Source organism: Morus notabilis, unplaced genomic scaffold (assembly GCF_000414095.1).
Source record: "Morus notabilis unplaced genomic scaffold, ASM41409v2 Scaffold1475, whole genome shotgun sequence".
Classification (NCBI taxonomy): Eukaryota; Viridiplantae; Streptophyta; class Magnoliopsida; order Rosales; family Moraceae; genus Morus; species Morus notabilis.
The window spans coordinates 7939-20182 of record NW_010359492.1 but is presented as its reverse complement, the minus strand read 5'-3'; the positions used below and the strand labels follow the sequence as shown (position 1 = coordinate 20182).

The 12244-nt window shown below is 37.3% G+C and overlaps 2 protein-coding genes across 9 annotated transcripts; both read left to right on the top strand.

The window, feature by feature from the left end:
• The first annotated feature begins 1979 nt into the window (after positions 1–1979).
• On the top strand, positions 1980–6488 carry LOC21385875 (transcription factor GTE4). Of its 5 annotated transcripts, XM_024163311.1 has the most exons (6): positions 1980–2493; positions 2625–4769; positions 4878–4923; positions 5036–5149; positions 5259–5333; positions 6059–6488. In XM_024163311.1, exons 2-5 carry the CDS (start codon positions 2856–2858, stop codon positions 5315–5317), a joined length of 2133 nt encoding a protein of 710 aa, XP_024019079.1. In that variant the 5' UTR covers positions 1980–2493; positions 2625–2855; the 3' UTR covers positions 5318–5333; positions 6059–6488. The 5 variants fall into 5 exon arrangements, with proteins under 5 accessions (XP_024019079.1, XP_024019077.1, XP_024019080.1 ...); XM_024163309.1 differs by having other exon boundaries at positions 1980–4769; XM_024163312.1 differs by having other exon boundaries at positions 1980–4769; positions 6016–6488.
• A 467-nt stretch (positions 6489–6955) lies between these two features.
• Positions 6956–11255, top strand: LOC21385874 (uncharacterized protein HI_0077). Of its 4 annotated transcripts, XR_002901903.1 has the most exons (9): positions 6956–7724; positions 7827–8068; positions 8152–8248; positions 9542–9725; positions 9821–9902; positions 10075–10126; positions 10217–10364; positions 10445–10498; positions 10827–11255. XR_002901903.1 is itself a non-coding variant. In XM_024163316.1 (7 exons), exons 1-7 carry the CDS (start codon positions 7317–7319, stop codon positions 10286–10288), a joined length of 1137 nt encoding a protein of 378 aa, XP_024019084.1. In that variant the 5' UTR covers positions 6956–7316; the 3' UTR covers positions 10289–10767. The 4 variants fall into 4 exon arrangements, 1 of the variants encoding a protein (XP_024019084.1); XR_002901902.1 differs by lacking the exon at positions 10445–10498; XR_002901901.1 differs by lacking the exon at positions 10827–11255 and having other exon boundaries at positions 10445–10767.
• Positions 11256–12244: the final 989 nt, after the last annotated feature.

The window sequence follows — 12244 nt, the reverse complement described above, 5'->3', positions numbered from 1 at the left end:
AAAATCTAAACTTATGTACTTTAAGGCTAAGTGCAACAATTTTATCTTAAAAAATTTTCTTTACAAGATTCAAAGAAAAATAATGAAATTATAGAATGAAGAACCCTCTCCCGTTGAGTCAAATTCTTAAGGAAAAAGGTTTTTTCAGAGAGGAAATACGTTTTAAATCTAAAATATTTTAAAGTTTAATTCATTACATGATGGGATAACTACACCTAATAACTTATTCATAATTACCAATAATTGACTTTCAAAAAAAAATACAATGATAACTGATAACTTCATACCAGTTAATATCAAGAGGACAAAACCGTGTATTGTAATTACAATGATTGAATCAATAGCAACTAGGTCAAACTTTAAGAAATATGATAAGGTGAAGATTGTATTTGGAAAGACGCGAGCTCTATTTAGAAGACACGAATATCCCGTATTTTGTAGCTCCATTTGAAAAGACATGGATATCCCATATTTTATAACTCCATTTGAAAAGACACGGATATCTTGTGGTTTATATATATTATTATTAAAGATTTTGTTATGTTGATTTTGACCATTAACATTCTTTAAATCATCTTTGTTTGTCCCAATCTATGTTTCCAAATGGGTGAATAATAACTTGTTTGAAGGAATTCTTGTTCTACGATGGGATAACTACGCCTAAATACTAATAAAACTTTTTCCATTATCAATATAACTGACTTTCAAAAAAAAAATACAATGATAACTGATAACTTCTTACCAGTTAATATCGAGAGGATAAAACTGTCTTTTGCAATTACAAAGATTGAACCAATAGTAACTAAGTCAGACCTTTATGAAATATAATCATGTAAAGATTGTATTTAGAAAACACGAGCTCTATTTATAAAATTCTAGGCTTGTTCTTTTGGAGTTTAATTTAAGTATAATTCTTTAGTTGAATTTGAGTTATAACTTGAATTGAACTTGTAACTTGAGTTTGTGTTTAGTTGTGTACATTTGAGTTATGGTTTGAGATAAGAATCTTTTTGAGTTTGTGTTTGAGTGAGTCAAAACTTGAATTTGTATTTAGATAGTATTTTAATAAAGACTCAATGCTGATGAAAAATTTTAATATGGTATATGGGTCGGGTTTTATTCGTCTTTTCGTTGTCAACGCATAGAAAAAAAAATCATCTCAATCAAAATTAAAACGAAAAAGTTATAGCATTTTTAAGAATAGAAAAAATACTGTTCATTAATTTGAGTTCGAGTTTCTGAACTCGAGTTGAAGGGGAAACTTGAACTCGAGTTTGATTCCTAAACTCGAATTTAAACTTAAAAGAACATGAACTCGAATAAAGTTGTAACTCGAGTTGTCTTTTTTGAGTTTTTCACTCAAAAGAACAAGCCCTCTATATTTTAAAACTCCATTTAAAAAGACACAGATATCTCATAATTTATATATGTTATAATTATAGATTTTGTTATGTGGATTTTGACCATTGATGTTCTTTAAATCATCTTTGTTTGTCTCTAATTTATGTTTCCAAATGGGTGAATAATAATTTGAGAGCTCTGATAATAAGAGCCCGTTTGGTTAGAGGATTCGTTCTTTGATTCGAATCATAGTTTATAATTCGTTATAGTATTTTCTCTCATAAAAAATATACGTAAATCAAAAATTATTTTAATTCACGAACCAAACGGGCTCCAAGTTTGAGGGAATTCTTGTTCTAATCTACAAAGTTGATATCTTTGACTACCAAATGGACGTGCATAATTTTTGTAATAAAAAAAAAACGTGCATAATTTTTTGTAATAAAAAAAAAGACGTGCATAATTTGCTTTTTACTTCTTGGGTGTCGGTTTAAATCTTTTCAAGGGGTTCATTGAAATTTTGATAAGAAACTGTTTTTTTTTTTTTTTTTGGGTAAGCCCATTCGAATTCCAAAAACAGATTTTGGGCCTTTGGATTTTTTGCATCCGCATTGACCCCTGCCAAACCAATAAAGCCCTCCTTAAACCTGTAAACCACTCACGAATTTAGCTCAGCACCAATCGACTAATCGGCGCGTGACGACACCCAGCCGGAGGCCACCGCCACCCTCAAGAGACTGAGCCGCACGCGCTATATCAGCGGCTGGGGGAACTCCTCCAAACATTCGCAAATGAAACTCCCCGCCTTAAAGTCGTCTCCCAAGACCACTCGCACGTCCCCCACGAACCCTCTAATTGTCCCTCCCACTCGTCAGTGCCCTCCAATCGCAGAGAAACCGCGTGGGTCAAGCACCCCCCACCATGCTATGATACTTCCCGGGCACGACTCCTTTTGGTGCACCCACACGCTTCGTCCGCTCCGTTGAGCCACACGAATCCTTCCGCTGCCGTACACCTGTAAGATAAGGATAGAGAGAGAAAGAGGAGAGAGAGAGACTCACAGACACTGTTCGAGAATTCTAGAGAGAGAAAGGTTTTTTTAGAGAGAGAAAGTCCCCGTGTGCGAGATCTGATCGAAGAGAGGAGAAGAAGGTAAACCATCTCGAAACCTAACTGCTCTCGAAAGCCCTAAGTTTCTCCCTTTGTTTTGTCTTATTTGTGAGTACATCCCTAATTTTCGCTTCTGTTTATTCCGATTTATGTATTTCTTGGTTCGATCGAAGGCGGTGAAGTTATCCATCGTAAACCATAAGATTCCTTTTTTTTTTGTGTGTTTCTTTGCCTTTTTCGTCGAAAAGCCCTAATATGGTTCTGGATTCGTTGAGGGAAAATTAGGGTTTTTTGTCTTTCTTTTGTCGGTGATCTTTGTCATAAACCCTAGTTTGAACCGGTTCGAAGCTCTGGTGAAATCCGCGGGGGAAAAGTGAAACTAGGGTTTCGGAGGGGGTACATGTATGGCTTCGGGGCCTATGGTTGAAGGAGGTGATAGAACTAGAGAGAAGCAGAGGTATATGGAGAGCAAGGTTTATACAAGAAAGGCATTCAAAGGACCGAAGAAGAATAGTATCTCCAGTATTACCACCAACAACAACACAAAGAACGAGAAGAGCGACAAGAACGAGAAGAACGACAACAACAACAACAACAACAACAACGTCGCCGTAGCCGCAGCTACAGACGACACCGTAACCAAAAACGACGATGTTAATAAGGATACCGGCAAGAAGAGTGATGAGAATTCGACTCAACCGCCTCCGTCGTCGGAGACGGCGGAAGATTTGTCGCAGCAGCTTATTTCTAGGTTAGATGCAGCAGTCTCCAACGATTCGGCAAGCTTGGATAAGCAACAGGTGGCTGCAGCTCCAGCTGCGGCAGAGCCAGAGCCAGAGCCTGAGCCTGAGGCTCCGGAACCAGCTCCAGCTGCGGCAGAGCCAGTGCCAGAGCCTGAGGCTCTGGAACCAGCTCCAGCTCCGGTAGCGACTCCGGCTGTGGAAGCGGCTGAGCCTCCGAATCCAGCTCCAGCTCCGGCCCCAACCTCTAGGGACCCGCCTGCCGGGAATGTCCCAGGGAAGGAGGGTTCAGAAAGTCAAATTAAGATTGGTTGGGGGTCGAGGTCGAAGCAGGAGGTACGCGAGCTTCGGAGGAAGCTTCAGGGCGAGCTCGAAACAGTGCAGAATTTGGTGAAGAGGATAGAAGTGAAACAGGGGCAGATGAGTGGGTATGCTCATGCCCATGTGCCGGCGAATAATGTTCTCAGTAATGGCGGAGCAAAGCGGGCTCATTCGGAAGTCGCTCCTGTTGTTGTCACTCGTGAGGTTACTAGGCCATTGCACCAGTTGAATATATCCGTGTTGGAGAACAATCATGGCGTGGGTGATAATGTGGAGAAGGAGAAAAGGACACCGAAGGCGAATCAGTTTTATCGAAATTCAGAGTTCCTACTCGCGAAGGATAAGTTTCCGCCTGCAGAGAGCAACAAAAAGTCTAAACTGAACGGAAAGAAGCATGGTGGAGATCTGGGGAATGGGTTTGGGATGGGTACGAAGTTTTTCAAGAGCTGTAGCTCGTTGCTGGAGAAACTGATGAAGCACAAGCATGGTTGGGTGTTTAATGAGCCCGTTGATGCAGAGCGTCTTGGCTTGCACGATTATCGTACCATTATCACACATCCAATGGACTTGGGTACCATCAAATCGAGGTTGAGTAAGAATTGGTACAAGTCACCGAAAGAATTTGCAGAGGATGTGAGACTTACATTTCAAAATGCCATGACGTATAACCCGAAGGGCCAGGATGTTCATGTCATGGCCGAGCAGCTATTGAGGATTTTCGAGGAGAGGTGGGCTATTATAGAGTCTGATTATAATCGAGAGATGAGATTCGGGTATGATTATGGAATGGGCCTCCCAACACCTACACCAAGAAAGCTTCCGCCTCCGCTATTGGCTCCTCTTGATATGAGAAGGATTTTGGATAGGTCGGAATCAATGACACACTCTGTTGATACCAGGCCAAGGCCTATGAGTATTACTCCAAGTGCTAGGACACCTGCTTTGAAGAAGCCAAAGGCAAAAGACCCGCATAAAAGAGATATGACTTATGACGAAAAGCAAAAACTCAGCACAAATCTTCAGAGTTTGCCTTCAGAGAAGCTAGACGCTATTGTACAGATTATTAAGAAGAGGAATTCGTCACTTTTCCAACACGATGAAGAAATTGAAGTGGACATTGATAGTGTTGACGCGGAGACACTGTGGGAGCTTGATAGGTTTGTGACCAACTACAAGAAGAGTTTGAGCAAGAATAAGCGCAAAGCGGAACTTGCTATCAAAGCCAGAGCAGAAGCTTTGCAGAATGCCCAGGAGAAGGTGAATTCTTGACACTCTTGAATCACATTTTGCTAATATCAGACCTTTTCTCATATTAGTGTCTTTTGTATTATAATTCTTTTATAACTTTTTCTCTGTTCTTTCCAGACCCAGGCTCAAATTGTACCAGAGGTGCCCAAAGAAAACAAGACAAGTGAGTAAAGTTTTTAGAACTTCATCATCGATGGCATTGAAGTTAATGATTATTTTCAACGAACTGATATATATATATATATATATATATTGTTTTTGCACTATCATGAAAGCAGATGAAAATATTATTTCCTCTTCCTTGCCGGTTCGAGGGGATGACCAGGGGGATAATAGGAGTAGGTCAAGTAGTTCTAGCAGCTCTAGCAGTTCTGGATCTTCCTCGAGCGGTACTGTTATAGTTATCCCATCTCTATTTGAACGTGACAAATCATTATTAATATGCGTTGTTGGGCTTTTTTAGCTATTTATTGGTCTCATATATATGCATTCCTGCAGACTCTGATAGCGATAGTTCGTCGGCATCTGGATCTGATGCAGGCTCACCAGGAACTTGATTGTTTGCTAAATTAGGTAACCTCATACCAAATTGATCTTTGAGATTTTTTCGCTTTGCCTTTTGTTTGCAATCTCTTGTCCTATTAATTCTTATTTTGATGCTCACATAATTTGTCATTCATGATGCTGCTTGGCTCTGTAGTGTTTTAAAACCATGCTTGACACATTGTTAATACCAGACAGTTGATCCTGCTTATTTGACCTTCCTTGCTATAGAGTAAATCAGACCCCATCTTTCTTTTTCCTTTTTTTTTTCTTTCTTTTTGGTCATTGGTCACGGAGAGAATAAAATTTGAAATGCCACTTGGGTAGGCATGCTTGTAATGAAGGCTTTATGTCACCAGATGTTTGAATGGCGGAGATAATTGAATGTGGCATAACTTGTTCATGCAATGCTTTAAAATAGTTATTAAGTTACTTTGGCACAAACATACTATGCTAAAGAATGATGTACTTTTATTCTTTTGAACTGGGGCCTCAGTACAAGCACGTTCATTATAAGTTGGCTGTGGGGAAAAAAAAAATAGAGAGAAAAAAACCTCCCTTTCTTGAGATTTCTTTTTGATTTATTTCAAATACTGTTACAAATCATATCATTCATTTAGGGGACTTGCTGAATTATGCCTGGTTTGCCCTTCTTGATTGCAACGAAATATAAAACAATCATGTTATTGATAATTTAAGGTTCGTAGGTCAGATACCAACAGCAGTTACAGATCCTGATTTTCTTTACATGGCAGATCTAAGGAATTCAACTAGGTGGATATTTGCTCTTTGGCGATCCAAAGTCTCATACTATGGTTTTGAATCTGCATTTGGTGTACAGTGGAAATGTCGTCAAGGCCATTAACTTAATGTGCCACTGCCAAAGTGGGTCGGTCTGTTCCTCGCTGTGGTCGAGAGATAATGACTCGTTTTCCACTCGTGGCTCCTTTTGTTTTGTCAAAGATTTGTATTATATTGGTAGAATATGGTGATAGCTAGATACAGTTGGTCTGTTTTCCCTTAGCACGTGTACATTGCTAACTACTGCTACTCATCTAAGTTTCAGTGACTTGTCTTTGTTATTATGCTGGCAGATTCAGGATTCTTTGTTGTTAAATTAGCAGGAGATAGTCTGTACTCTGTAATTTCAAGTTCATTTAGTCATAATTTCTTCCATATAAATCAGTTTTGCCTGTGTTTTTGCGTGGGTTGATCCATCGATTCTTAATTTGCTCCGATTCTCTGCATTCCTTCTACAACCTTGTTTGTATGGAAGTCCAATAAATGTCTTGGGCAAAAACTAAAGGTATTGCAGCAACGTCATGCATGTTATGCAATCAAGTTATGGAATCAAGTTGGTTTCTTGTTATTCTTGCTTCCCTTGTTCGTGTCTGGTCAGAATTAAAAAATAGATTTGGTTCCTGAAATTTATATTTAATTGCTCTTTAATAGGTTTTATTGGACTCTATATTAAGGGTTTGTTTAGTTCGTTGATTCGAGTTTTTAATTCGAGTTATATGTGACTTTATGCGAGTTTTTTATTCTAACAAAAAAGTTAGATGTGATTGTTTTTTAGAGTTTTTTACTGTAACAAAATTTGAATTTTAAATTCGAATCGTTGAAATAAATGGGATGATTTGGACAATGCAAAACCAAACTACAGAAGTTGGAACTTAGAACGTGCTTATGGTGCCTTCATGGCTATAAAACTCCCAAGTCTCCAACATTTTGAAGTTGACAAGTTGTACAAGTCATCGTATTCCCGACGCGGTACCGGAATTCTTACACACCATAGAAGTTCACCATTTGGGGTCAAAATCAAGAAACAAAGGAAATGGATGCGTTGAAAACAAACAAAAAAGAATGATAAACACCAATAACCAACCAATGATTACCAAGCCATATCAAGTAAAAATAGCTCTAGTACAGAAACGAAACGTGATATTAATACTCAAAAGGCAAAGCGAGAAGGGAAAGGGTTCATCAGTTCATGTCCATCGACTCGCATGAAAAATGCAGCTTCTCAAACTCAGAGTTGCTGTCCTTCTCCCACCTCCAAATGTAACCTTCAAAACCAAGTGCATTTCTTCTTCTTCTTCTTCTTCTTCTTCTTCTTCTCTGCAATACTCAGCTTGGTCTGGTCTAGAGACCTGGAGAGAGAGCCCAATCAACGAAGATCGAAGATGGGGACAGAATGGTCCAGAGCCACAGCCCTCAATAAGAGATGAAAACGACCCTCCATTAACGGCGTCGTCAACTTTATCTCTGGCGGAGCTTGGTACTCTGGTTCTGAAGACCAGTGACCCTCTCGCCAAGTCGAGGCTTTCCCATGTCGTCTACTCCACATGGCGCCTTCATAACCTCCCTATCGGCGCCGCCCAACCGCCTTCTCGCCCCTCTCGCCCTCCCAAACCCCACCTGGTTTGCGCTCTCTTCGAATTCGATTTCTTTCTCACAATTCTCTCTCCAAAGTGGAGATTTTGGGCTTAATTTTCACTGAATTCTTCAATACTGATATGGTAGGTATCCCCAAAGGAGATTCCCGCTCCCAAAAACTCAGGGTTGCCTCTGAATGCCTATATGCTTCATAATCTTGCTCATGTGGAGCTCAATGCCATTGATTTGGCGTGGGACACTGTTGTTCGTTTCTCACCTTTTAGTGAGATTCTTGGGGAGGGATTCTTTGCGGATTTCGCTCATGTTGCCGATGACGAGAGTCGCCATTTCGCTTGGTGCTCTCAGAGACTTGCCGAGCTTGGTTACAAGTGAGGAAGGTAGTTGGATTTTTTTATAGATAACTATTTCCTGTTTCTGCGACTAACTTTGCTATTTTACTCTTTTTAACTAGATATGGAGATATAGCTGCTCATAATTTGCTTTGGAGGGAGTGTGAGAAAACGTCTGATAATGTTGCTGCGCGTTTGGCTGCAATTCCTCTAGTCCAGGTAATTTATGATTCACTTCTTTCTTAAAGAGGTGACCTTTTGGTGTTGATTGCCTCAACGTTTCTCCAAGTCAAGTTTTGAGTTTAGAGATTTGAATTTTGTTGTTTTGAGTTGAGAAGAGAAGAAAGAATGTAAACATAGTTGGAGATATGGTATTGTTTCTTGGAGGTCTTGGGGAGGCCCAATAGCTGATTTTGAACCTAACATTTGAAAATTGTTCGAACTTCTGCGAAATGTTTTTGCGAATCATACCATCAACTTCAATTGTCATGCAGGCTGCTTAAAATTGTGCTGAGAACGAAAAATGAAAGTGTAGGAATAGAGCAAAGTGTTGGCAGAGATGTGTTATTACTTGACTAGTTAAAAGGATGTTAAAAATAAAACCTTTTTTTTCTCCAGAAGGTGAGTGAAAGACTGATTAATAAGTTGTTGGTGGAATTAATTCACCTTATGAGGAATCTAAAACGATGTAGTTAGTTTTGTTCAAGTCAATAGTAAGGTGTCACTTTAGTGTGCTGTGGTATCTCCCGAGCAATAGATAAAGAGGGTCTCTCTCGTGGGTCACTCTCAATAGAAATAGGAACATCTTTGTGCGCAGCTGATTGTGTAAGAGAATAGAATATAGGGCTATTTCCTCCATTAATGAGTGTTCTTTTCCCCCTCGTGATTGGGTTGTTCGTCCTTAAATGGGCTAGTTCCAGTGTGGTGTCTGGGATGAGATGGAGAATACAAACTGTTTTATGTGTAAGATAGAAAGCAGACTGGCTCCTGAGTAGTCATTGTGAAATAGCTATTTTACTTGTGAGATTCTGATTAGAAAGTATGCCTAATGTGCTATAACTGTATTTTCCTAGTGTCCCTTGTAAAACCTACAATTTATGGACTAGGAAAGGGGAGGAAAAATTTTTGTGCTTGTTTATGATCTCTTTGGTTCAAGTTTTGCTGCCAAGTTATCTGGAAATTCCTCCATTTTGCAGTCTTCATATATGCAAGGTCTATATTTCATTTTAGGTTATTATATAGACCTGTATTTTGGGGTGTTTGAACGTTGAAGCTTAATATGCATAGTTGACGGACTAAAGAGATGTCACTTCTGCAATAGAAACTACAGTACATATAGCATTAAAGTGATGTCACTTTTGATCATTTTTAAATCTATAATCTTGTAATTCCATCAAAATGCTTTTTGACCTAAATAATTCTTCATAAGCTTCCTTAATGTGTATTTCTTATCATTTTTGTTTATATTTGACATGGTGAAGTTGTTCATGCTTAAATTTTGTACGGTTTTAGGAGGCGAGAGGTCTTGATGCTGGGCCTAGACTCGTGCAAAGATTGGTTGGCTTTGGTGACCTGCGAACGTCTAATATTGTAGCTAGAATTGCTGATGAAGAAGTTGCACATGTAGCTGTTGGTGTCCATTGGTTTGTCGATGTATGTCGGAGAATGGATCGCGATCCAGGCGTCGCTTTTAAAGGTTTGCTTGACTTTCAATGTCCGTGTCTGTACTCCCTCTTTCCTCATCATCATTAAGGCATGAGAAGACACTAAATTATCCCTTTTGACACACAGACTTGTTAAAAGAGTATAATGTAGAGTTGAAAGGCCCTTTCAATTATTCAGCTCGTGATATAGCCGGCATTCCACGAGATTGGTATGTAAATTATATTCATTTTATGGCTCTTTTGCCTTTAACTAATCAAGAACTTGGACAAACTTTGAACGTAATGTGATTAGTGAAACCAAATTTGTCTAGTTTTCTTCTTTTCTTGGCAACCAAACCGAGCACGACTGAATGTTCTTTGTTCCTTTCATCTGCTGTCTAGGTATGATGCGTCATCTGCAAACAAAGAGGACAAAAATGAGCATCTTTCCGCGGTATGTGATCATAAATTTAGTTCTCGAGACGTAAATTTCTTTCCCTTTTGTTCTGGGAATGGATTGTGTAATGTCCAAACTGTTTTTCAGGTTTATGACAGGCTTGCTTCCATCATATCCTTGGAGAGTGAGAATTCAAGTTTGAATAGGCCTTCTGAATGAATTTTCTGCTCGAAATCAGCAATATTGTGCTCGAAGATTGCTCTCTGGACTTTCATGGTTCAATTTTGTCATGAAGGTGAATTTAAGGCCATTGTTTAACCTAACTTCGATTGCTCAAGCTCAAATTTGACTAGTTCTTCCCTTTCCCTTTTGTAGCAGCTTTTCTCTTGGTTTGCAATGACAATCAACAGAAAATGTTTTGATGGGAATGTAATACGCTGTATATTGAAGTTTTGTGCTCTTTTGCGTTTACTTTTAGTTTTACAGTTGATAGCATTGTAAATTAAATTCAGTCTTTTACATATGCATGTGTAATTATTGAGAAAAATGCATATGTGTGTTGTTTCACATAAAAAGTGAGTGGAGATGTGAAATGGTTTATATATATAGAAAGACCAAGACCCAATAAGTAAACTTTTTGGGTTAAATTGGGCTCATAAAGTGTATTAGGCTAGTTTCACATGCATGTAGAGTCTCGTCAACAAGTGATATTAAAGCCGATGGTTCGTATAAGCTAAGCGATCACACTTGATTGCAGTTCCCAAGTTGCTTTGCGTGGAGAGTTGGTGTTCCCGTAGTTGGTTCCGTTGCACGTGCGGATGGTAGAGCATTGGTGGAGTCGCATGGTTTTAGTTCTCTTTCTCATGCTCGAGTTGGCTCCTGTTTGGAGTGTGATGCCCCGCTTGGAATGTGATGCTTGGATGTGTCGGCTACTAGAAACTTTGGTTTGAAGGGGAGCTCAATGGACACACACACATAAGGAGGAGATTATTAAGAAAATTGTATGTATGTGTTGTCTCACATAGAAAATGAGTGGAGATGTGAAATAGTTTATATATATACATGGAAAGACTAGGACCCAATAAGTTAATCGTTTAGGTTAAGATGGACTTTTAAAGTGTGTTAGGTCAATTTTACATGCACGTGGACCAAGACCCAAATTTGTTTGTTTTTTTTTCTTTTTTTTTTCCCCCTTTGCTTGCTATCTAAGCATTATAAGTTGTAGATAAGCTTTGTATAAAGAGATAAAATAAATTCTCTGACATAATCTGGTTAAGCATATTCTTTATCCAATTTAGAAATAATCTAAAAATTAATGTTAATGAAATGTTGAAGGTTGATAGGAGTAAGGGTCCATTTGGATTAGCTTAAAAAAATTATTTTTGACTTATTTAGTTTAAAAGTCACTTTTAAATTTATTTGGATGGTCATTTTAAAGTATTTTTTAATTTTTTTAAGCATTTTTAAAACAAGTCATCTTTTTAGTGTTTATAAAAAAATACTTATAAAAAACTTTTTTATTTATAATTTTTAACCTTTTATTTGTAAATAATAAATTAAAATTCCATCTATATTCTTTTATTACATTACTTTTTATAACAAGAAATATTTTTGATTTTTTTATCCAAATAAATTCAAAAACTCTTCTTAAATATAAAAATATTTTTTTTAAACATTATCTAAAAACTAATTAAAGAACTTTAATTTATATTTATTTATTTTACTACTTAAAGTACAAACTATTCTGATGAGTTCAACATCTTTTTAGGGTGCGTTTAGTTACAGTGGAGGAATGGTAATGAGAATGGTAATGTAAATGGAATGAAAAATAAAGTTGATTCATTTGTTTGGTTGTAATTTCAAGAATTCTCTGGAATGGAATATGAATATTTTCATGTTGACAAACTTACCCTTATGCTATATATAACACTAATATTTTATCTATCAATATAATATATAAAATGAATATAATATAATACATTATATAATTATAATATATAATATAACAATATTATTAAAATTGTTAATATAATTATAACATTATAATATATAAAATGTAACATAATATAATAAAATTATTATTATATAATATATTATATAATTATGATATATAATATAACAATATTATTAAAATTGTTAATATAATTATAATATTATAATATATAAAATGTAATA